The 18,329-nt window shown below is 45.4% G+C and overlaps 1 protein-coding gene across 6 annotated transcripts in view; it reads left to right on the forward strand.

The window, feature by feature from the left end:
* PSIP1 (PC4 and SRSF1 interacting protein 1) overlaps positions 1–18,329 on the forward strand; it is a 168,164-nt gene that overhangs the window by 11,497 nt on the left and 138,338 nt on the right. For all 6 annotated transcript variants that reach the window (XM_073572150.1, XM_073572154.1, XM_073572149.1 and 3 more), the window contains 2 exons: positions 15,111–15,261; positions 17,679–17,755. In XM_073572150.1, coding sequence (XP_073428251.1) covers positions 15,111–15,261; positions 17,679–17,755 — 228 coding nt within the window. The remainder of the gene's footprint in view (positions 1–15,110; positions 15,262–17,678; positions 17,756–18,329) is intronic.

An 18,329-nucleotide genomic window follows, 5' to 3' on the forward strand; every position in this document is an offset into this window, starting at 1 on the left:
TTGCTGAGTAGTTGATGTGATAGGCTTCTTTGAAGAGATGGGTTTTCAAAGCGCGCTTGAATAGGTCAGGGCTAGGTATCAGTCTGATCGTCTGGGGAAGTGCATTCCAGAGAGCTGGAGCAGCACGAGAGAAGTCTTGGAGACGGAGGTGCGAGGTTCGGATTACGGGGGATGTTAGTCTTAGGTCATTTGTAGAACGGAGGGCACGTGTAGGGCGATAGACAGAGATGAGAGAGGAGATATAAGGCGGTGCAGAACAGTGGAGAGCTTTGTGGGTGAGAGAGATGAGTTTATACTGGACCCTGTAGCGAATAGGTAGCCAGTGTAATGACTGGCACAAGATGGAGGCATCGGTGAAGCGGCTGGACAGAAATATGACCCTGGCTGCCGCATTCAAGATGGATTGGAGAGGAGAAAGTTTGGTAAGAGGGAGACCGATCAGAAGAGAGTTGCAGTAGTCCAGACGAGAATGAATAAGAGCGACAGTAAGAGTCTTAGCAGTTTCAAAGGTGAGAAAAGGTCGGATTCTGGAGATGTTTTTAAGATGCAGGTGACAAGAGCGACTGAGTGATCGGATGTACGGAGTAAAGGAAAGTTCAGTGTCGAATATGACCCCAAGACAGCGGGCATGCTGCTTGGGAGTTATGGTTGAACCCTCCAGGGTTATTTCGATGTTAGGTAGAGTGAGGTTAGTAGAGGGGAGAAACACAAGAAGTTCAGTTTTAGAGAGATTTAGTTTCAGATAGAGGGAGGACATGATGCTAGAGACAGCAGACAGACAATTCTTGGTATTTTGAATTAGGGTAGGGGTGATGTCAGGGGAAGAAGTGTATAATTGGGTGTCATCAGCATAGAGATGATACTGGAACCCAAATCTGCTGATTGTTTGTCCAATAGGGGCAGTGTATAAAGAGAAGAGGAGGGGGCCTAGGACTGAGCCCTGCGGGACCCCGATAGTAAGGGGACGAGAAGAGGAAGAGGAGCCGGAAAAAGATACAGTGAAGGAGCGGTCAGAGAGGTAGGAGGAGAACCAGGAGAGGGCTGTGTCCTTGAGGCCTATAGAGCGGAGCATAGTGAGGAGGAGCTGGTGATCCACAGTGTCAAATGCGGCAGAGAGATCCAGGAGAATCAGCAGGGAGCAATGACCTTTCGATTTAGCTGTTATTAAATCATTAGAGACTTTAGTGAGGGCAGTTTCAGTAGAGTGTAAAGAGCGGAAACCAGATTGTAAGGGGTCGAGAAGAGAGTTATCCGAGAGATAGCGGATTAGACGGGAGTGGACCAGGCGTTCCAGGAGTTTAGAGATGAAGGGAAGGTTAGAGACAGGTCTGTAGTTAGCAGTGCAGTTCTGGTCCAGGGATGGCTTTTTAAGTAAAGGGGTTATGATGGCATGTTTAAATGAGGAGGGAAATATACCTGAAGAAAGAGAGGTTAAATATTTTAGTCAGGTGAGTGGTGACCACTGGTGAGAGAGACTGCAGGAGCTGTGAAGGAATAGGGTCACTGTTGCAGGTTGTAGGACGAGCAGAAGCGAGGAGCTTGGAAACTTCTTCTTCTGAAACAGGCTCAAAGATGTCTAGTGAGCTTGAGGTGCGGCAGGGAAGGGGATCCAGGCACTGAGGAGATAGGGCTGAGATATCCTGATGGATGTGGTTGATTTTTTCTGTTGGCTTGGTCTATTGGGGCGTCTGTCACTGTGTGTTGCATATTATAGTGCTGGAGCAGCCCGCCTGATAATACTATGGGCGTCATCAATAGGTTGCAAGCCAGACACTTTGCATCACACTTGCCTGTGTGACTGGCGTCCTATGCAAGTCTTTATCTATGTGCATTTTTTCTACTAGGCAACCAACCCCTCCATGGTCTGGTAGGTGTGGGGTGGTTGTTTTTATCAGTAGTTTGCACCTGTGCTGCTCCTTGCCTTTATTAGTGGAGGCCTGCTGCATCCTGCTATATGTGCAGTTGTCATCAGAAAGGGTTTTGGGAAGGCCATATCTTGTGGTATGAGTTTTTTTTTTAAATTTTTTCTATGTTAGCCACCGGACTACTACCCCTAATATCCCAAGTCATCCCATCAGAGCCACCGGACTGCTGCTCTTAATATCCCACATCATCCCGTTAGAGCCAACATTGTCAGGTTGGCGCTCTGTTACACCGATTAAAATGATACCTGGTTTGGAGAAATCCGTCTTCTGTTTCTTTTTTAATCAGTGTTTGAATTTTTAAGTTAATGAGGATGTTTCATATCAGACAAAGAGACATTCCTCATTCTGGGCTCCCCCTGCAGGCTTTGTCAGTGGGTGGTCAGTGTAAACAGGGTAATAAATTGTGTTATTTCCAGCTTTACAGAAGGATGATGGCACCATAGAAACAATAAGAATAATAGGTTTCAGTTACCACAACTGTCTACAAGGAAAACTGTTGCTCATAGCAACCACAGCTCAGCTTTCATCTTTTAAACAGCTCTGGTGAAATGAAAGATGCTTAGTGATTGGTTGCTATGGGCAACACAGGCAGTGGAACCTGTTGTGGTCAAGATGTGCCTATGAAATATATATATTACATACATGTATAGATTAGAGAGATATACACTGCTCAAAAAAATAAAGGGAACACTTACCGTATTTTTCGCTTTATAAGACGCTCCGGATTATAAGACGCACCACAATTTTTGAGGAGAAAAATAAGGAAAAAATATTTTTTAATAAAATGGTGGTGCCTCTTATAATCCTTGCATCTTATTGCTTACCGGGGTTGGTGGCTGCGGTGTAGAGGGGTCCCAGGCTCGCTGCTGGAGGAGGCAGGCGTGGAGTGATGCTGCAGGCCGCATTCAGGGATGAGGGGGGCTCCGATGTGTGCTGTTGCTGCTGCAGAGTCTTGTGCTGGTGTCAGGTTTCTCCACTTGTCCGGCGGTTGGAAGCCGGTGCTGCGGGTGCTCCGGTGCGGCGTTGTGTGCCCATCGATGCCCGGGGCTCTGCCGACATTGTTCGACAGACCAGAGCCCCAGCACTTCCTCGGTTCCCTGTATATGCGCTGAAGTGGCGGTAAAAAAAAAATGGCCGCCGGCGCGTGCGCAGATGGGATCTCGGGACCAGTTCTCGAGAGATGAGATCTGAAATCTCATCTCTCGAGAGCTGGATCCCGAGATCCCATCTGCGCACGCGCGGCGGCCATTTTTTTGCAGGCACCACCGCGCGCGCACAGGGAACCCAGGGAAAATGGCCGCCGGCGCGTGCGCAGATGGGATCTCGGGACCCACCTCTCGAGAGATGAGATTTCAAATCTCATCTCTCGAGAACTGGGTCCCGAGATCCCATCTGCGCACGCGCCGGCGGCCATCTTTTTACACACAGGGAACTGAGGAAATGCCGGGGCTCTGGCCTGTCGCACAATGTTGGCAGAGCCCCGGGCATCGACGGGCACACAACGCGGCACCGGACACACCCGCAGCAGCGGCCAGCAACCGCCGGATGCCCCCGATCACAGCCTAGGTAAGGCATGTCCGCTTTGTAAGACGCACCCCTGTTTTCCCCCCAAATTTTGGGGGAAAAAAAGTGCGTCTTACAAAGCGGAAAATACGGTAAACAGAATATAACTCCAAGTAAATCAAACTGTGAAATCAAACTGTCCTCTTAGGCAACACTAATTGACAATCAATTTCACAGGCTGTTGTGCAAATGGAATAGACAACAGGTGGAAATTATTGGCAATTATCAAGACACCCTCAATAAAGGAGTGGTTCTGCATGTGGGGACCACACACCACTTCTCAGTACCAATGCTTTCTGACTGATATTTTAGTCACTTTTGAATGTTGGTTGTGCTTTCACACTCGTGGTAGCATGAGATGGACTCTACAACCCACACAAGTGGCTCAGGTAGTGCAGCTCATCCAGGATGGCACATCAATGCAAGCTGTGGCAAGAAGGTTTGCTGTGTCTGTCAGCGTAGTGTCCAGAGGCTGGAGGCGCTACCAGGAGACGTGGAGGGGGCTGTAGGAGGGTAACAACCCAGCAGCAGGACCACTATCTCAGCCTTTGTGCAAGGAGGAACAGGAGGAGCACTACGAGAGCCCTGTAACATGAACTCCAGCAGAACAAAAATGTGCATGTCTGCACAAACTGTTAGAAACGGACTCCATGAGCATGGTCTGGTCGCGCCCAGGTGGACGTCGGGCACTCAATCAGTGACCGGCGCAGTCCGGCCGCAAATTGACGTGGCATTCGAACGACGCACGCCACCGCTACCGTCGGTAGATCTGCGGCGCTAGCCGCTGATCTCCCAACGGTTGACGCACGGAACTCAGCGGCGACGCAGCTCTCAATGTGCGGATGGTACCCAGGGTCCGGAGGAGAGGAGACTCTCCTCCAGGCCTTGGGTACCATAAGCCTGTAAAAAATAGCATTTAAATAAAAAATAGTGACATACCTTCCGACGGCCCCCGGACTCTTTCCCTCCTCTCACCACGCGCCCGGCATCTTCCGGACCCAATAATTCTTTGTGCGAAAGACCGCTGATGATGTTGTGCTCTCGCGAGAGTGACGTCATCTCCGGTCCTTCGCGCTGAGCATTACTGGGACCGGAAGATGCTGTTACCGTGAAGACGAGATTGGGGGCCAGCGGAAGTTGAGAATAACCTTTTTTTTTTTTTTTTTAAATTCTATCTTTTACTACGTCTGAATGCGTCCTGCGTATCCTATCCTTAACATTGGGTACGCAGGCCATGCGGATGTATGCTGACGCTGCGCTGAACGCAGCAAGTTGAATTTTGTTGCGGTCAGCGGACGCGTCAAAATGACGCATGACATTAACGGAAGCAGAAAGAAGGAACTAGGCGGCCATCTGCAGCCTTGCCGAACACTAGTGTGAAAGTAGCCTAAGTTGGAAGAATGGCTACAACAGATCCCTTGTCCAGAAAAGCGCAATACTGGGAACAACTAAGATCCTGCGCAGGATCCCAAACTCCCGGGTGTGTGTGTATATAATATATATTCTCTTTCAAGCCCTGCCCACTCCGCATAGCCACACTAACTCCACACGCAAAAAGAGAGAGATATATCTCTTTGCATGTGGAGTTAGTGTGGCTATGCGGAGTGGGCGGGGCGTGATAGATGTGTGCATGTTTATATATAGATTCTTCAACAAACAGGCTATCCATGCATGTGTTGCGACACATGCAGCTGATTATAGGGAGCGCTCCAGGTAACCGAGGCAGCTATTCAGAAAATGCTATGGCTATTAGGATAACCACTTATCCGAAGCTATTCGATCATCCCTAGTGAGTACGATTACAGCGATACCACACTCATATAGTTTTTTTTTTTTTAAAATGTTTTTGCCGCTTTTACACTAACTATTTCATAGAAAAAATAATTATTTTTGCATTGCTTTATTCTGAAAGCTATAACTTTATTTTTCCGCTGATGGAGCTGTAAGGAGGCTTGTTTTTTGTGGGACAAGAAAACGTTTTCAGTGGTACCATGTTTATTTATATCCATCTTTTTAGTTGCATTTTATTCCACCTTTTGTTCTGAGGTATGATAAAGCTTTATTTTCTGCCTTTTGGTTTTTATTTTTTTTTATGGTGCTCACTAAAAGGGTTAACTAGTGGGACAGTTTTATAGGTCGGGTCGTTGTGGATGCGGCAATACCAAATTTGTATACTTTTATTGTTTATATTTTTTTTTCCATACAAATTTATAGATGTATATCTTTGGTAAAAAAAAAAAATTATATTTTTACAATTTAAAATTTTTCTTAAACTTTTTACTTTGTCCCACTATAGGGCTATCATTTGTTTGTTTTTTTTTGTTTTGTTTTTTTTTATTGAGGCTGATAGTTTGAACAGCACACCAAGGCTATACAAGCGGTCAGCTCTGCACTGACAGAGAAAGTTTCTGATCATGCACTGTGCATGATCAAGCAACTTTCCTAGCTCTGATGACCCGGATATCGTTATGACAACACTGGGTCACCATAGCAACGATTGGGACCCCGCGTCATGCCACATGGTCTCTGATCCAAGGGCAGAGGGGTAGTCATCCCTCTGCCAGCTTCTGGAATGCTGCAGTAACAGCATTTCGGAGGTTGAAGTGCCGAAAGCTATACTTAGTGCTAGGTGTCTACTGTCAGAATCAGTAATATGTAATAATCCGTCCCTGGTCAGTGAGGCACAAGGACGTATTATTGGGTTTGATGTCAGAAAGGGGTTAAAAAGTTCTGTGAAACACCTATGGGATCAACATGCTCAACACACCAATATATTATTATTTATTTATATAGCACCATTGATTCCATGGTGCTGTACATAAGAAGGGGTTACATACAAATTACAGATATCACTTACAGTAAACAAACTTACAATGACAGACTGATACAGAGGGGAGAGGACTCTGCCCTTTCTGGCTTACATGCTACAGGATGGTGGGGGAGGAGACAGTAGGTTGGTGGGTTGCAGCAGTTCCGGTGTTGGTTGAGGTGATATCTCCTGTAGTGGTGAGGAGGTAGCGGGTCATTGCAGGCTGTAGGCTTTCTTGAAGAGGTGGGCTTTCTGTCTGAAGGATCCGAATGTGGTTGATAGTCGGATATGTTGGGGCAAAGAATTCCAGAGGATGGGGGCTATTCGGGAGAAGTCTTGGAGGCGGTTGGGTGAGGAGCGAATAAGTGTGGTGGAGAGAAGGAGGTCTTGGGATGACCATAGATTATGTGAGGGAAGGTATCAGATTAGTTCAGAGACATATGGAGGAGACAGTTTATATATGGCCTTGTAGGTCAGTATTAGTAATTTGAACTGGATACGCTGAGGGAATGGAAGCCAGTGAAGAGATTTGCAGAGGGGAGAAGCGGAGGAGTAGCGAGGAGAGAGATGAATTAGTCGGGCAGCAGAGTTAAGGATGGACTGGAGAGGTGCGAGGGTGTTAGCAGGGAGACCACAGAAAAGGATGTTGCAGTAGTCGAGGCGGGAGATGATGAGGGCGTGCACAAGCATTTTAGTAGGTTGAGGAAAGGACGAATTCTGGAAATATTTTTGAGCTGGAGGTGACAGGAGGTAGAAAGAGCTTGGATGTGCGGTTTGAAGGACAGGGCAGAATCAAGGGTTACTCCGAGGCAGCGGACATCCGGTACTTGGGGAAGCGTGATGTCATTAATAGAGTTGAGCGACTTTGGTCGGATCGGGTTTCATGAAACAAAATTTGTTTCAGATGAAACTCGTCCGACTAGGGCAAAAAAAAGTCGGAGTTTCGTCCGAAACCCGACCCCAATGCAAGTCAATGGGAAATAAAAGTCGGCATTGAGCGGATGACATTCATCCACTCAATGCCAACTTTTATTTCCCATTGACTTGCATTGGGGTAGGGTTTCGGACGAAACTCCGACTTTTTTTTGCCCTAGTCGGACGAGTTTCATCTGAAACAAATTTTGTTTCATGAAACCCGATCCGACCAAAGTCGCTGAACTCTAGTCATTAATTGTGATTGATAAGTAAGGAAGATCTCTGAGATGGAGGAAAGATGATGAGTTTAGATTGTCCTCATTGAGCTTGAGGAAGCGAGAGGAGAAGGATGAGGATGTGGCTGATAGACACTCCGGGATTCTGGACAGCAGAGAGGTGACGTCTGGGCCAGGTAGGTGGATCTGAGTGTCATCAGCATAAAGGTGGTACTGGAATCCATGGGACTTTGAGTTGACCCAGGTCAAGGCTATAATAAATAATAATCTTTATTTTTATATAGCGCTAACATACTCCACAGCGCTTTACAGTTTGCACACATTACCATCACTGTCCCCGATGGGGCTCACAATCTAAATTTCCTATCAGTATATCTTTGGAATGTGGGTGGAAACCGGAGTACTCGGAGGAAAACCACTCAAACACGGGGAGAACATACAAACTCCTTGCAGATGTTGTCCTTTGGTGGGATTCGAACCCAGGACTCCAGCGCTGCAAGGCTGCAGTGCTAACCACTGAGCCACCGTGCTGCCCACAGTAAATTGAGAAGAGTAGGGGGTCCTAGAACAGAGCCTTGGGGGACTCCAACAGAGAAAGGGTGGGATGAGGAGGTAGTGTGAGAGTGGGAGATGCTGAATGTGCGGTTTGAAAGCTATGAGGAGATCCAGGATAGGGCGAGGTCTTTGATGCCAAAGGAGGAGAGGATCTGTAGTAGGAGGCAGTGGTCAACTGTGTTGAATGCAGAGGACAGGTCTAGAAGGAAGAGTATAGAGTATTGTCTGTTTGCTTTGGCTGTAAGTAGGTCGTTAGTAATTTTAGTCAGGGCTGTCTCAGTGGAGTGATGGGGCGGAAACCGGATTGTAGATTGTCAAAGAGCAAGTTAGATGAGAGGTGGGAGGAAAGTTCAGCGTGGACATGCAGCTCCAGCAGTTTGGAACCGAATGGGAGCAGTGATATAGCGATAGTTGGACATAGCCGTTGGGTCGAGGGTTGGCTTTTTAAGGATAGGCGTGATTGTGGCATGTTTAAAAGCAGAAGGGAAGGTACCGGACGTTAGCGATAGGTTGAAGATGTGGGTTAGAGATGGGATAAGTGTGGTGGTGAGGTTGGGGAGGAGGTGGGATGGGGTGGGGTCAAGTGCACAGGTTGTGAGGTGCGATTTGGAGAAGAGGCAATTAAGCTCCTCTTAAGTGATGTTGGAGAGGGAGGTTATGGGGTTTGGGCATTGGTCTGGTATGCAAAGGGGTTGTGGTGGTTGAACAATGCCATATAGGCATTCCTTGATTGGTATAGTTTCCAAAATGAGGTCACATGTGGGTGTCTTCTGTCTTGATACCTCAGGAGCTCTGCAAATGAGCCATGGTGTCTGCAATCTATTCCAGCCAAGTTCCCAATGGCTTGCAAGAGTATTCACCCCCTTGGCTTTTTACCTATTTTGTTACTGTACATTTTAACCTGCTTTTAAATATTTTTGTAAGAGAAATATGCACACGGAAAAGCCAAAATAGACGCTACACCCGGGGCCTGATCCAGGAGGTGTCTTTTGCGGAGGCTGCGGTGATACTCAACCCGACAGAAGAAACTAAAAAAGCTTTGGAGAAGGCACAGGGGTCGCTCAGGGAAAACCTCATGTCGGCGGCAGCAAATAAACTTTATTTCCTCAAACAAAAATATTTTATAGAGGGGGAGGGAGTAGGACATTTATTGGCCACGGTCATTAGAGCACAGGACGGATCTTCATATATCAATAGGCTAAAAACGGACTCGGGTGGTCTTGTGACAGACAGTGCGGACATAGTGAGTGAGATAAGGAGGTATTATATGCGACTATACACATCAGATTGCAGTCTCACGGAGACTGAGATTGAGCAGTACCTGGATGCTCTCTCTCTCCCTGCATTGGCTGATAGCGATAGGGATTCATTGGATCGGGACATCCTGTTGGAGGAGTTGGAGGAGGCGCTTGGTCAGATGCAAAATGAAAAGGCTCCAGGAATGGATGGCCTGCCTGGCGAGTTTTACAAAACCTATGCACCCTTTCTGCTACCTAAGCTACTTAAGGTATTTGAAGAGGCTGAAAGGCAGAGGGTCCTCCCGCCATCTATGAGGGAAGCTTTGATAGTTTTAATATTAAAGCCCGGAAAGGATCCAGAGGTTCCGGATTCATATCGCCCGATTTCCCTATTATCAACAGATGTTAAATTATTGGCCAAGGTACTCGCCAATAGGATGTCCCGAGTTATCTCATCTGTTATACAGAAGGATCAGACGGGATTTATCCCAGGCAGAGCCACATCTATGAACCTTAGGAAACTATACTTGGGGATTCAACATAGTTCTGGGGAGTTGGGGGGAAGAGCAATTTTGTCCTTAGACGCCGCTAAGGCGTTCGATAGTCTGGAGTGGGGTTTTTTGTGGGCGGTACTTCGGAAAATGGGCTTTGGACACAGATTTATAAATTGGGTGAGGCTGTTATATGGCTCGCCGGTGGCGAAGGTTGGGGCTAATGGCAGGGTCTCTGAGTCTTTTCCTCTTGGGAGAGGTACTAGACAGGGGTGCCCGCTCTCGCCCTTGCTATTTGCTACTGCGGTGGAGCCATTGGCAGTTGCAATTCGGAAGTCCAGAGAAATAATGGGATTCAGATGTGGAACTGTGGAGTTGAGGATATCATTGTACGCGGATGATTTACTTCTATATTTAGATAAGGTACATTCCTCGATTTTGCCGGCAATGGAGGTCATTCGAGAATTTGGGCTGAGGTGTGGTCTTCGGATTAATTGGTCCAAATCGGCTTTAATGCCGATAGACCCTCTCCCGGCGGATTTCTCAGATTTGCAGATACCGGTCCCTGTAGTTCGGAGGTTTAAGTATCTGGGTATAATTGTTAGTCCTGCCCCGAAGGATTTTCGGGCTCTGAATCTGGAGCCCCTGTTGCAGCGATTTAGAGCAAAAGTACATACTTGGTGTCGCCTGCCATTGTCGAATATTGGTAGATCTAACTTAATCAAAATGGTAATGATGCCACAATTATTATATTTGATACATAATTCTCCGGTGTGGATCTGTAGGGACTTTTTTGCAAAAATAAATACATTATTCCGGGAATTAATTTGGAAGAAAAAACAGGCTAGGATTCGCTTGGAGATACTGCAGCGAGGGAAGGAGGAGGGAGGATTGGCGGTGCCAAACCCATTCATATACTTTATAGCCTCCCAGATGCAACATCTTAAGGGTTGGGGTAGAGACGGGGCGTGTGACAATGGTGGTGATATTGTGAGGGAAGGATCGGTATGGAAATATCCAGGGTGCCGGTTGGAGGTGGGAAGACGGCAGATAAATGGGGCACGATACCCCACGTTGGCTATGATTTTCAGGGTGTGGGATAGGGGTAAGTCTCTTTTGAAGATAAATGGGCCTACGGAATTGTGGCCATTGTGGCGAAATCCGGATTTGCAAGAGATCAAAAAGCTGGTGGGGTTCGGAAGATGGGAAGATAAAGGGATTTATCTGGTGTCACAAATTTTGCAAAATAATACTCTTAAGAGTTTTGAACAATTGAGAACAGAATTTCACCTCCCGCACGTCTTCTTTTATCAGTACTTACAGCTAAGACATGCATTGGAAAAACAGAGAAGGACAAATCCGGTGATAGTGACACATAATCAAACACTACATATGCTACTTACATCTGAGTCTTCTAGGGGACTTATCTCTGAATTATATAAAAGATTATTGCCTGCCCATCTGGAGACATATCCACTGACTGCTGCTAAGAATAAGTGGGAACGGGACGTTGGCCCCCTGACGGAGGACCAGTGGTCCAATATTCTAGAACAGGTCCCTAAAATGGCGGTTTCTGAGTGCCAGCGGCTTTTGCAAATATATCTCATTCACAGGGTATATAAAACACCCAGCTTATTATTTAAAATGGGACTTAGGCCCAATAAACAATGTGTTAGGTGTGGGCAGGATGATGCCCACTTGATGCATGTTATGTGGGAGTGCGGGCACATTGGGGATTTCTGGAGGCAGACCCTGGGACTCATAGCCCAAGTATACCATATCACAATACGACCGTCACCTCGTCTATGTTTGTTGAATTTGTGGGAGGAGGGGGTTGACCCGGACTCTGCAGTGGCCCTGGGAATAGCACGCATCCTGTATCAGGCAAGAAAGATACTTGCATATCATTGGTTGGATCCTATGCCACCAACATTGTCAGAGTTTAAAAATAAACTAAATAATGTCATCAGATTGGAAAGGGGGGCTTATTTAAAAAGAAATGCATTAAGAAAGTTTTACAAAATTTGGCAGCCATGGATGGAGTCACCGGGTCTCCCCTCGGGCGCACTGGTACGGGATGCGATGTTGGACCAGTTGCTGTTGTGCTTGCGATGAGGGGATGCTTGGGGGGTGAAAATAAAGTCTAGTGCCCTTTGTGGCGAAGTAGATTTTGAGTGGCGCGGTGGCAGGGGGCTGGGGTGGATTGGACCTGATATGCGGGGGGGGGGGCGAAATATGATGCGGAGTGGCGCGGCTGGCGGGGATGGTTTTCCCGCTGAAATGAGGCACTGATGTATAATTTTGATTTTTGTTTATTTGTGGAGCCATGTTGTTTATAGGCTCAATTTTATGCAAATATCTGTGTTTTGAGATTTCTTCTTTTTATTTCTTCTTACACAGGAAGAGTTTTACCCTTTAAATAATATCTGCTCTCAATGTAATTTTTACTAGCTATATAAGATGTCATATTCTTTCTGTATTCCTGAATGTTTAATAAAAAAGATCTGATTCAAAAAAAAAATATTTTTGTAATACAATTTGTGTATGATGCATCAGCACTAAATAAGTTGAAGTGAGGAAAAATATAGGCATAAATTTTATGGGATCAAATAACTAAAATTTGTCATGTGCATATGTGTTCACCCCTTTTGCTATAAATCCCCCCCCCCCCCCCCCCCCAAAAAAAAAAAAAAAAAAAAAATCTGTTGCAATTACCTTCATAACTCACATGCTTGGTGAAAAGAAGTCCACCTGTGTGCAATCTAAGTGTCACATGATCTGTCAGTATATACATACCTTTGCTGAAAGGCAACAGAGGCTGCAACACCATTAAGCATGAGGCACCACTAACCAAACAACACCATGAAGACCAAGGAGCTCTCCAAACAAGTCAGTGACAAAATAGTTGGAAGGTACAAGTCAGGGTTGGGTTATTTGAGAAAAAAAAAAAATTATTCTACTCTCCGACGATCCCCCTGAGCATCAGCAAAGCTATTATCATCAAATGGAAAGAGCATGGTACAACAACAAACCTGCCAAGGGAGGAACATGCAAGAAAACTCTTAACCCGTGCAAAGAGGGTATTAATCAGGCAGCACAGAGACCAAAGATAACCCTGAAGGAGCTGCAGAGTTGCCAAGCAGAGACTGGAATATCTATCCATAGGACGACAATAAGCCATACACTCCATAGAGGTGGCCTTTATGAAAGTGTGGGCAGAAAAAAAAGCATTTCTTGCGCACAGAAAATTATAAGGCTCATTTTAAGTTTGCCAAAAGACATGTTGGAGGCTCCCCATATCTATAGAGGAAGGTTCTGTGCTCATATGAAGCAATTTATCTTTCTGAGATGTTCCTCCTGACAGCATCATGGAGGTTATCCTTTTTACCTTTCAGGGACAGGAAACACTCAAGAAGTTAAAAGGCCCCTCTCATCCACCTCCACCAGTGTTTTTTCCTGTCCCTGTAAGGACAGATGTGAGCGGAGACAGAAGAAGAGGATCAGACTTGCAGAGTCTGGCTCAGGGGGATCGGGCGGTTCGTCCTCTCCTTCCCCATGTTGAGGTCCGTGGCCGACACCACCCGAAGAGGGGTCCTTCAGTCATAAACCTGCTTGGTTAACACCTTACCTGAGCACGTTCGCTCATCACTACTACTTAGTCATGTAATACAAAATGCTTTTCTCATATGTCTACTTTACATATGCATAATTTTTTTTTTTTTTTTTTTTAAACGTCATTTTATTAGGATGTTAAAAGTTTAGCAGCAATACCTGTCACGGGGTTACGGCAGCAGTGTGGAGCCAGAAGACCGCAGCGTCTTATTTCTCTTGTTCCGGCGATGAGAAGATGCACTTCTCCATTTTAAATGGGTTTATCTCTTCTCGCAGAACAGGGATTAATTGGCCATAATAGAAATCACTGTGCATAGCTGTGCTCGGTTAGCCACTCCTTTTCACTTTATAATCCGGTCTCTGTTACTTAGGCTGGTTTCACTTTTGCGGTTGTGTCCGCAGAGTCTATGCCGCATACTTCTGCATGCGTCGTGTTTTCCGATCTTTAAAGGGGTTGTCCGGGCTTTTCACATAATCTCAGTGCATATCTGGGCTGCAGAATGGTGACAATAAGTAATTTACCTTCTGTCACCAGTTTGCAGGGTTTTCTAGATTTCAGTTTCTTGCTTCTGAGCAGAACGTCCAAGGTGGGGGGTGCTCTGGCATTGAAATGAGAACTGGTCGTTTCCTCCTACTCTACTAAAAACATGCCCTCTATAGCAGCAACCCCACCCTCCATAGCAACAGGCCCTCCCCGACCACATGAACAAGCGTATCCCTCCTCACACAGTAACAAATCCTCCCCCTCTAGCAGCCTCAGTGCAGAGAGCAGAACCACCCAGCTGCTCCTCCCACAGACACACGCTGATCAGTGATCTATGGAAAGTGAAACTCTAGTGAGGAGGGAAAATCGTACTGTTTTTAGTAGAGTAGGAGGAAACGACCAGTTCTCATTTCAATGCCAGAACACCCCCCCCCCCCCCCTTGGACGTTCTGCTCAGAAGCAAGGGAGTGATACCTAGAAAACCCTGCAAACTGGTGACAGAAGGTAAATTACTTATTGTCACCATTCTGCAGCCCAGATATGCACTGAGATTGTGTGAAAAGCCCGGACAACCCCTTTAACATTGTGGACGCAGGTTCATGCGATTGTATGCTTTTTGCCGTGTTTGATTACGCATGCGTCGTTTCGGCTTGTGCGCCTGGGCGCGGCTAACGCAACATGTTGCAATTTTGGAGGCGGCAATTTGCTGCCGTCTTCTGCATGCGGCCTATTGCGGAAGGAATGCGTTGAAACAATGCATTAATCTATGAGAATGCATGCGGTTGCAGGCACACGCGATTTCTAGCGTTTTCTTACGCATGTGTTTTTTCCAGAGTAAACCTGTCTAGACACTAATTAGCCACCCCCACACAAAGATAGGTAAAAAGAGGGAGTGGGCACTGCCAGCCCACTACTCTACAGACTGGGATAAACTCTGCTATGTGTGATTCTAAGAGCAAAGTGTCAGTCATTTCATGTCTCACACTGGTAATGTCGCATTTCATTTGAAATAAGCTCTAGAGGTAGATTCTCAGGGAGATCTGTGTTCAGCTCATAGATCTTAGCAGCGTACTTCTATATAAGCAAAATGTGGATTTCTCTGTAATAAGACATCAGATTGCAGATCTCAAAGTATCATTTTACTGAAATTTCTGTGACCTATATACCCATATAGATGGCTAAGGAGGGTTGAACCTACTGACCAATTCCCTTTAACCAAACTTCTTTAATTGACAGGTAGACTATGAGAAAACTGGTTCTTATTTTTTTTGTCACCTTTTAGGTACATTTTGGACTTAAACGGTTTCATTGTGTGTAAGCAGTTTTATTTTCTGCTGCTGTCTCTGATTGATCGAAAGACAATGACTCGTGACTACAAACCTGGAGATTTAATTTTCGCCAAGATGAAGGGGTATCCTCATTGGCCTGCTAGGGTGAGTTAAGTTCGCAATTTCAAATCTGAATTTCTGCATTTCTATGAATAATTTGTGTTTTTTTTATTTCCTTTTGTAAAAAAAATTGTTTGCATAATTTAGTGTTTTAATACCCATTTGATCACTGCAGGAATTTGTTCCTATCATTGCCAATTACTGTAACTTCTTAAATGTTGCAGTCAAAAGTGACTTCGGCCACTATGCACTATGGAGAGCTAACCCTAGTCCGTGTTAACACCTTAACGCATATTGACATATAAGTACATCTTTGCAAGTGTGCTGAGTTTCAGAAGCTGAGCTTCCTTGAGACGCTGTAGACGCATATATTGCATAGCAGTGGTCTCTCTCTAACAAGTAGCCAGAGTGAAGTTCTGATCACTGCTGTTAACCATTTATGTGCTGCAGTTAGTCTCTGACCAGTTCATGTGCATCATCTTGCATAAGCAGTTGTGAGGGGGTGTGTGCTGTGTTGGCATGTGAAAAATGAGGATGAAGGGAACTCATGGAGATCAACATCCAACACTGCGGAGACACCATCACATGTTTCTCAACGCAGTGATTCTAGAGCAATGCCCCCATCCCTTATGGGAAATATGTAAAAACATGCAAAACACAAGCCGCGGAGACACCATCACATGTTTCTCAACGCAAGCAATGACTAGCCAGGTCTTTCCCCGGGAAGGAACAACCACGGGAAGGACAGTCTCCAATGAAGGAAACCACCTATGCCAAAACATGGTATCCATCCACAGACAGCTGTTTCGGGGTTATTGCCCCTCATCAGTGTGGAGAGTAGGAAACTGGCCAGTAGGAGCAATGCCTAGTAAAAGACTGAAAAATGAGGATGAATGAACTCATTGAGATCAACATCCAACACTGTGGAGCCACCATCACATGTTTCTCAACGCAGTGATTCTAGAGCAATGCCCCCATCCCTTATGGGAAATATGTAAAAACATGCAAAACACAAGCCGCGGAGACACCATCACATGTTTCTCAACACAAGCAGTGACTAGCCAGGTCTTTCCCCGGGTAGGAACAACCACGGGAAGGGCAGTCTCCAGTGAAGGAAACCACTTATGCCAAAACATGGTATCCATCCACAGACAGCTGTTTCGGGGTATTCATCCTCATTTTTCAGTCTTCTACTAGGCATTGCTCCTACTGGCCAGTTTCCTACTCCACACTGATGAGGGGCAATACCCAAACAGCTGTCTGTGGATGGATACCATGTTTTGGCATAGGTGGTTTCCTTCATTGGAGACTGCCCTTCCCGTGGTTGTTCCTTCCCGGGGAAAGACCTGGCTAGTCATTGCTTGCGTTGAGAAACATGTGATGGTGTCTCCGCGGCTTGTGTTTTGCATGCTGTGTTGGCATGTCAGGGACTCTTTAAATGTGTCATGACTTCCACAATCTATTCCAGCCAAAATTGTGCTCCAGAATTCAATTGGCGCTTCTTCCCTTCCGATCCGTGCTATATGTTCAAATAGTAGTTTTCCACCACATCTAGGGTAATCTGTTGTCCGTTTTCTTCCATTACCCCTGTGAAAAATAAAAATCTGAGGCTAAAGCAACATTTTTGCATGAGAATTTATTTTTCATTTGCACAGCTCAACGTTCTAAAATTCTGTGAAGCTCCTGTGGTTCAAGGTGCTCGCCAGTTCTTTGAGGAGTGTAGTTTTCAAAATGGGGCCACTGTTTAGGCACATCCATGCTTCTGCAAACGTGACATGACGTCCGCTATCTGTTAGCCATTTTTGCATACCAACAGTCAAACGGTAAAAGTTTTGAAAACCGCTAAATTTTCCCTTTATTTTTTTTTTCTAAAATTTTCATAAATAAATGCAAATCATATCAAAATTTACCACTAGCATTAAGTAAAATATGTTACTAAAAAAACAACAAGATTAACTGGAATATGTTGAAGCACTCCATAGTTATTACTACATTAAGGCTATGTACCCACGTATGCAGAAAATTCCTGACTAAAAACCGGAATCCTTCCCAGGAAAAACGCGTTTTTTTTCTGCACAGTTTTTGCACGTTTTTTATGCGTTTTTTTCCGGAGCATCCCCAGTCTCCTAGAATATAGTTGGAAAGGCGTTTTTTACCGCAATGCGTTTTTTATGCAGAAAAAAACGCATCATGTGCACAAAAATTGCAGAATGCATTATAAGAATGGGATGCTTAATGTATGCGTTTTTGCATGGAAAAAATGCTTAAAAAATGCTTATTGAGCACACAGCCTAAAGGGACACTGGTCAGAATTGTAAAATTTGGCCTGGTCAGGAAGGTGAAAACAGGCTTGGGGGGTTAATGGTTTATAATTTCTTCATTATTGTGTAAAGATTTCCTGATTAACCCAGGAAGAAATACTAATTTTTCTATCCTTTTTCATTTGTTAACTGTATCTACAGGTAGATGAACTTCCTGATGGTGCTGTAAAACCTTCCACAAATAAAATGCCCATTTTCTTTTTTGGCACCCATGAAACGTGAGTTCCTAATTGTTTACTTTATATAACCTTTCTAAATGAAATAATGTATAAAAACACTCTTTTTAAATCTTACCAATTCTCAGTGGCCAGTATTCTCTGGCAGGCCTCTTTGCTTTCTGTTACAGTGGAGATGGCCAATGACTGCTTGAGCCAATCTGCTATAGTAGTGACATCTTTGATATGTGCTAGAGCAGTGATGGCGAACCTTTCTGAGACTGGGTGCCCAAACTGCAACCTAAAACCCAATTATTTATGATGAAGTGCCAAATGCCCCGTCATGATCCCCTTCATGCAGAAATATGCCCCGTCATGATCCCCTTCATGCAGAAATATGCCCCGTCATGATCCCCTTCATGCAGAAATATGCCGCATCATGATCCCCTTCATGTAGAAATGCCGCATCATGGTCCCCTTCATGCAGAAATATGCCCAGTCATGATCCCCTTCATGCAGAAATATGCCCCGTCATGATCCCCTTCTTGCAAAAATATGCCCCGTCATGATCCCCTTCTTGCAGAAATATGCCCCGTCATGATCCCCTTCTTGCAGAAATATGCCCCGTCATGATCCC

The sequence above is a fragment of the Dendrobates tinctorius genome, unplaced genomic scaffold (assembly GCF_039654945.1).
Source record: "Dendrobates tinctorius isolate UK_male_01 unplaced genomic scaffold, ASM3965494v1 ptg000031l, whole genome shotgun sequence".
Taxonomy (NCBI): Eukaryota; Metazoa; Chordata; class Amphibia; order Anura; family Dendrobatidae; genus Dendrobates; species Dendrobates tinctorius.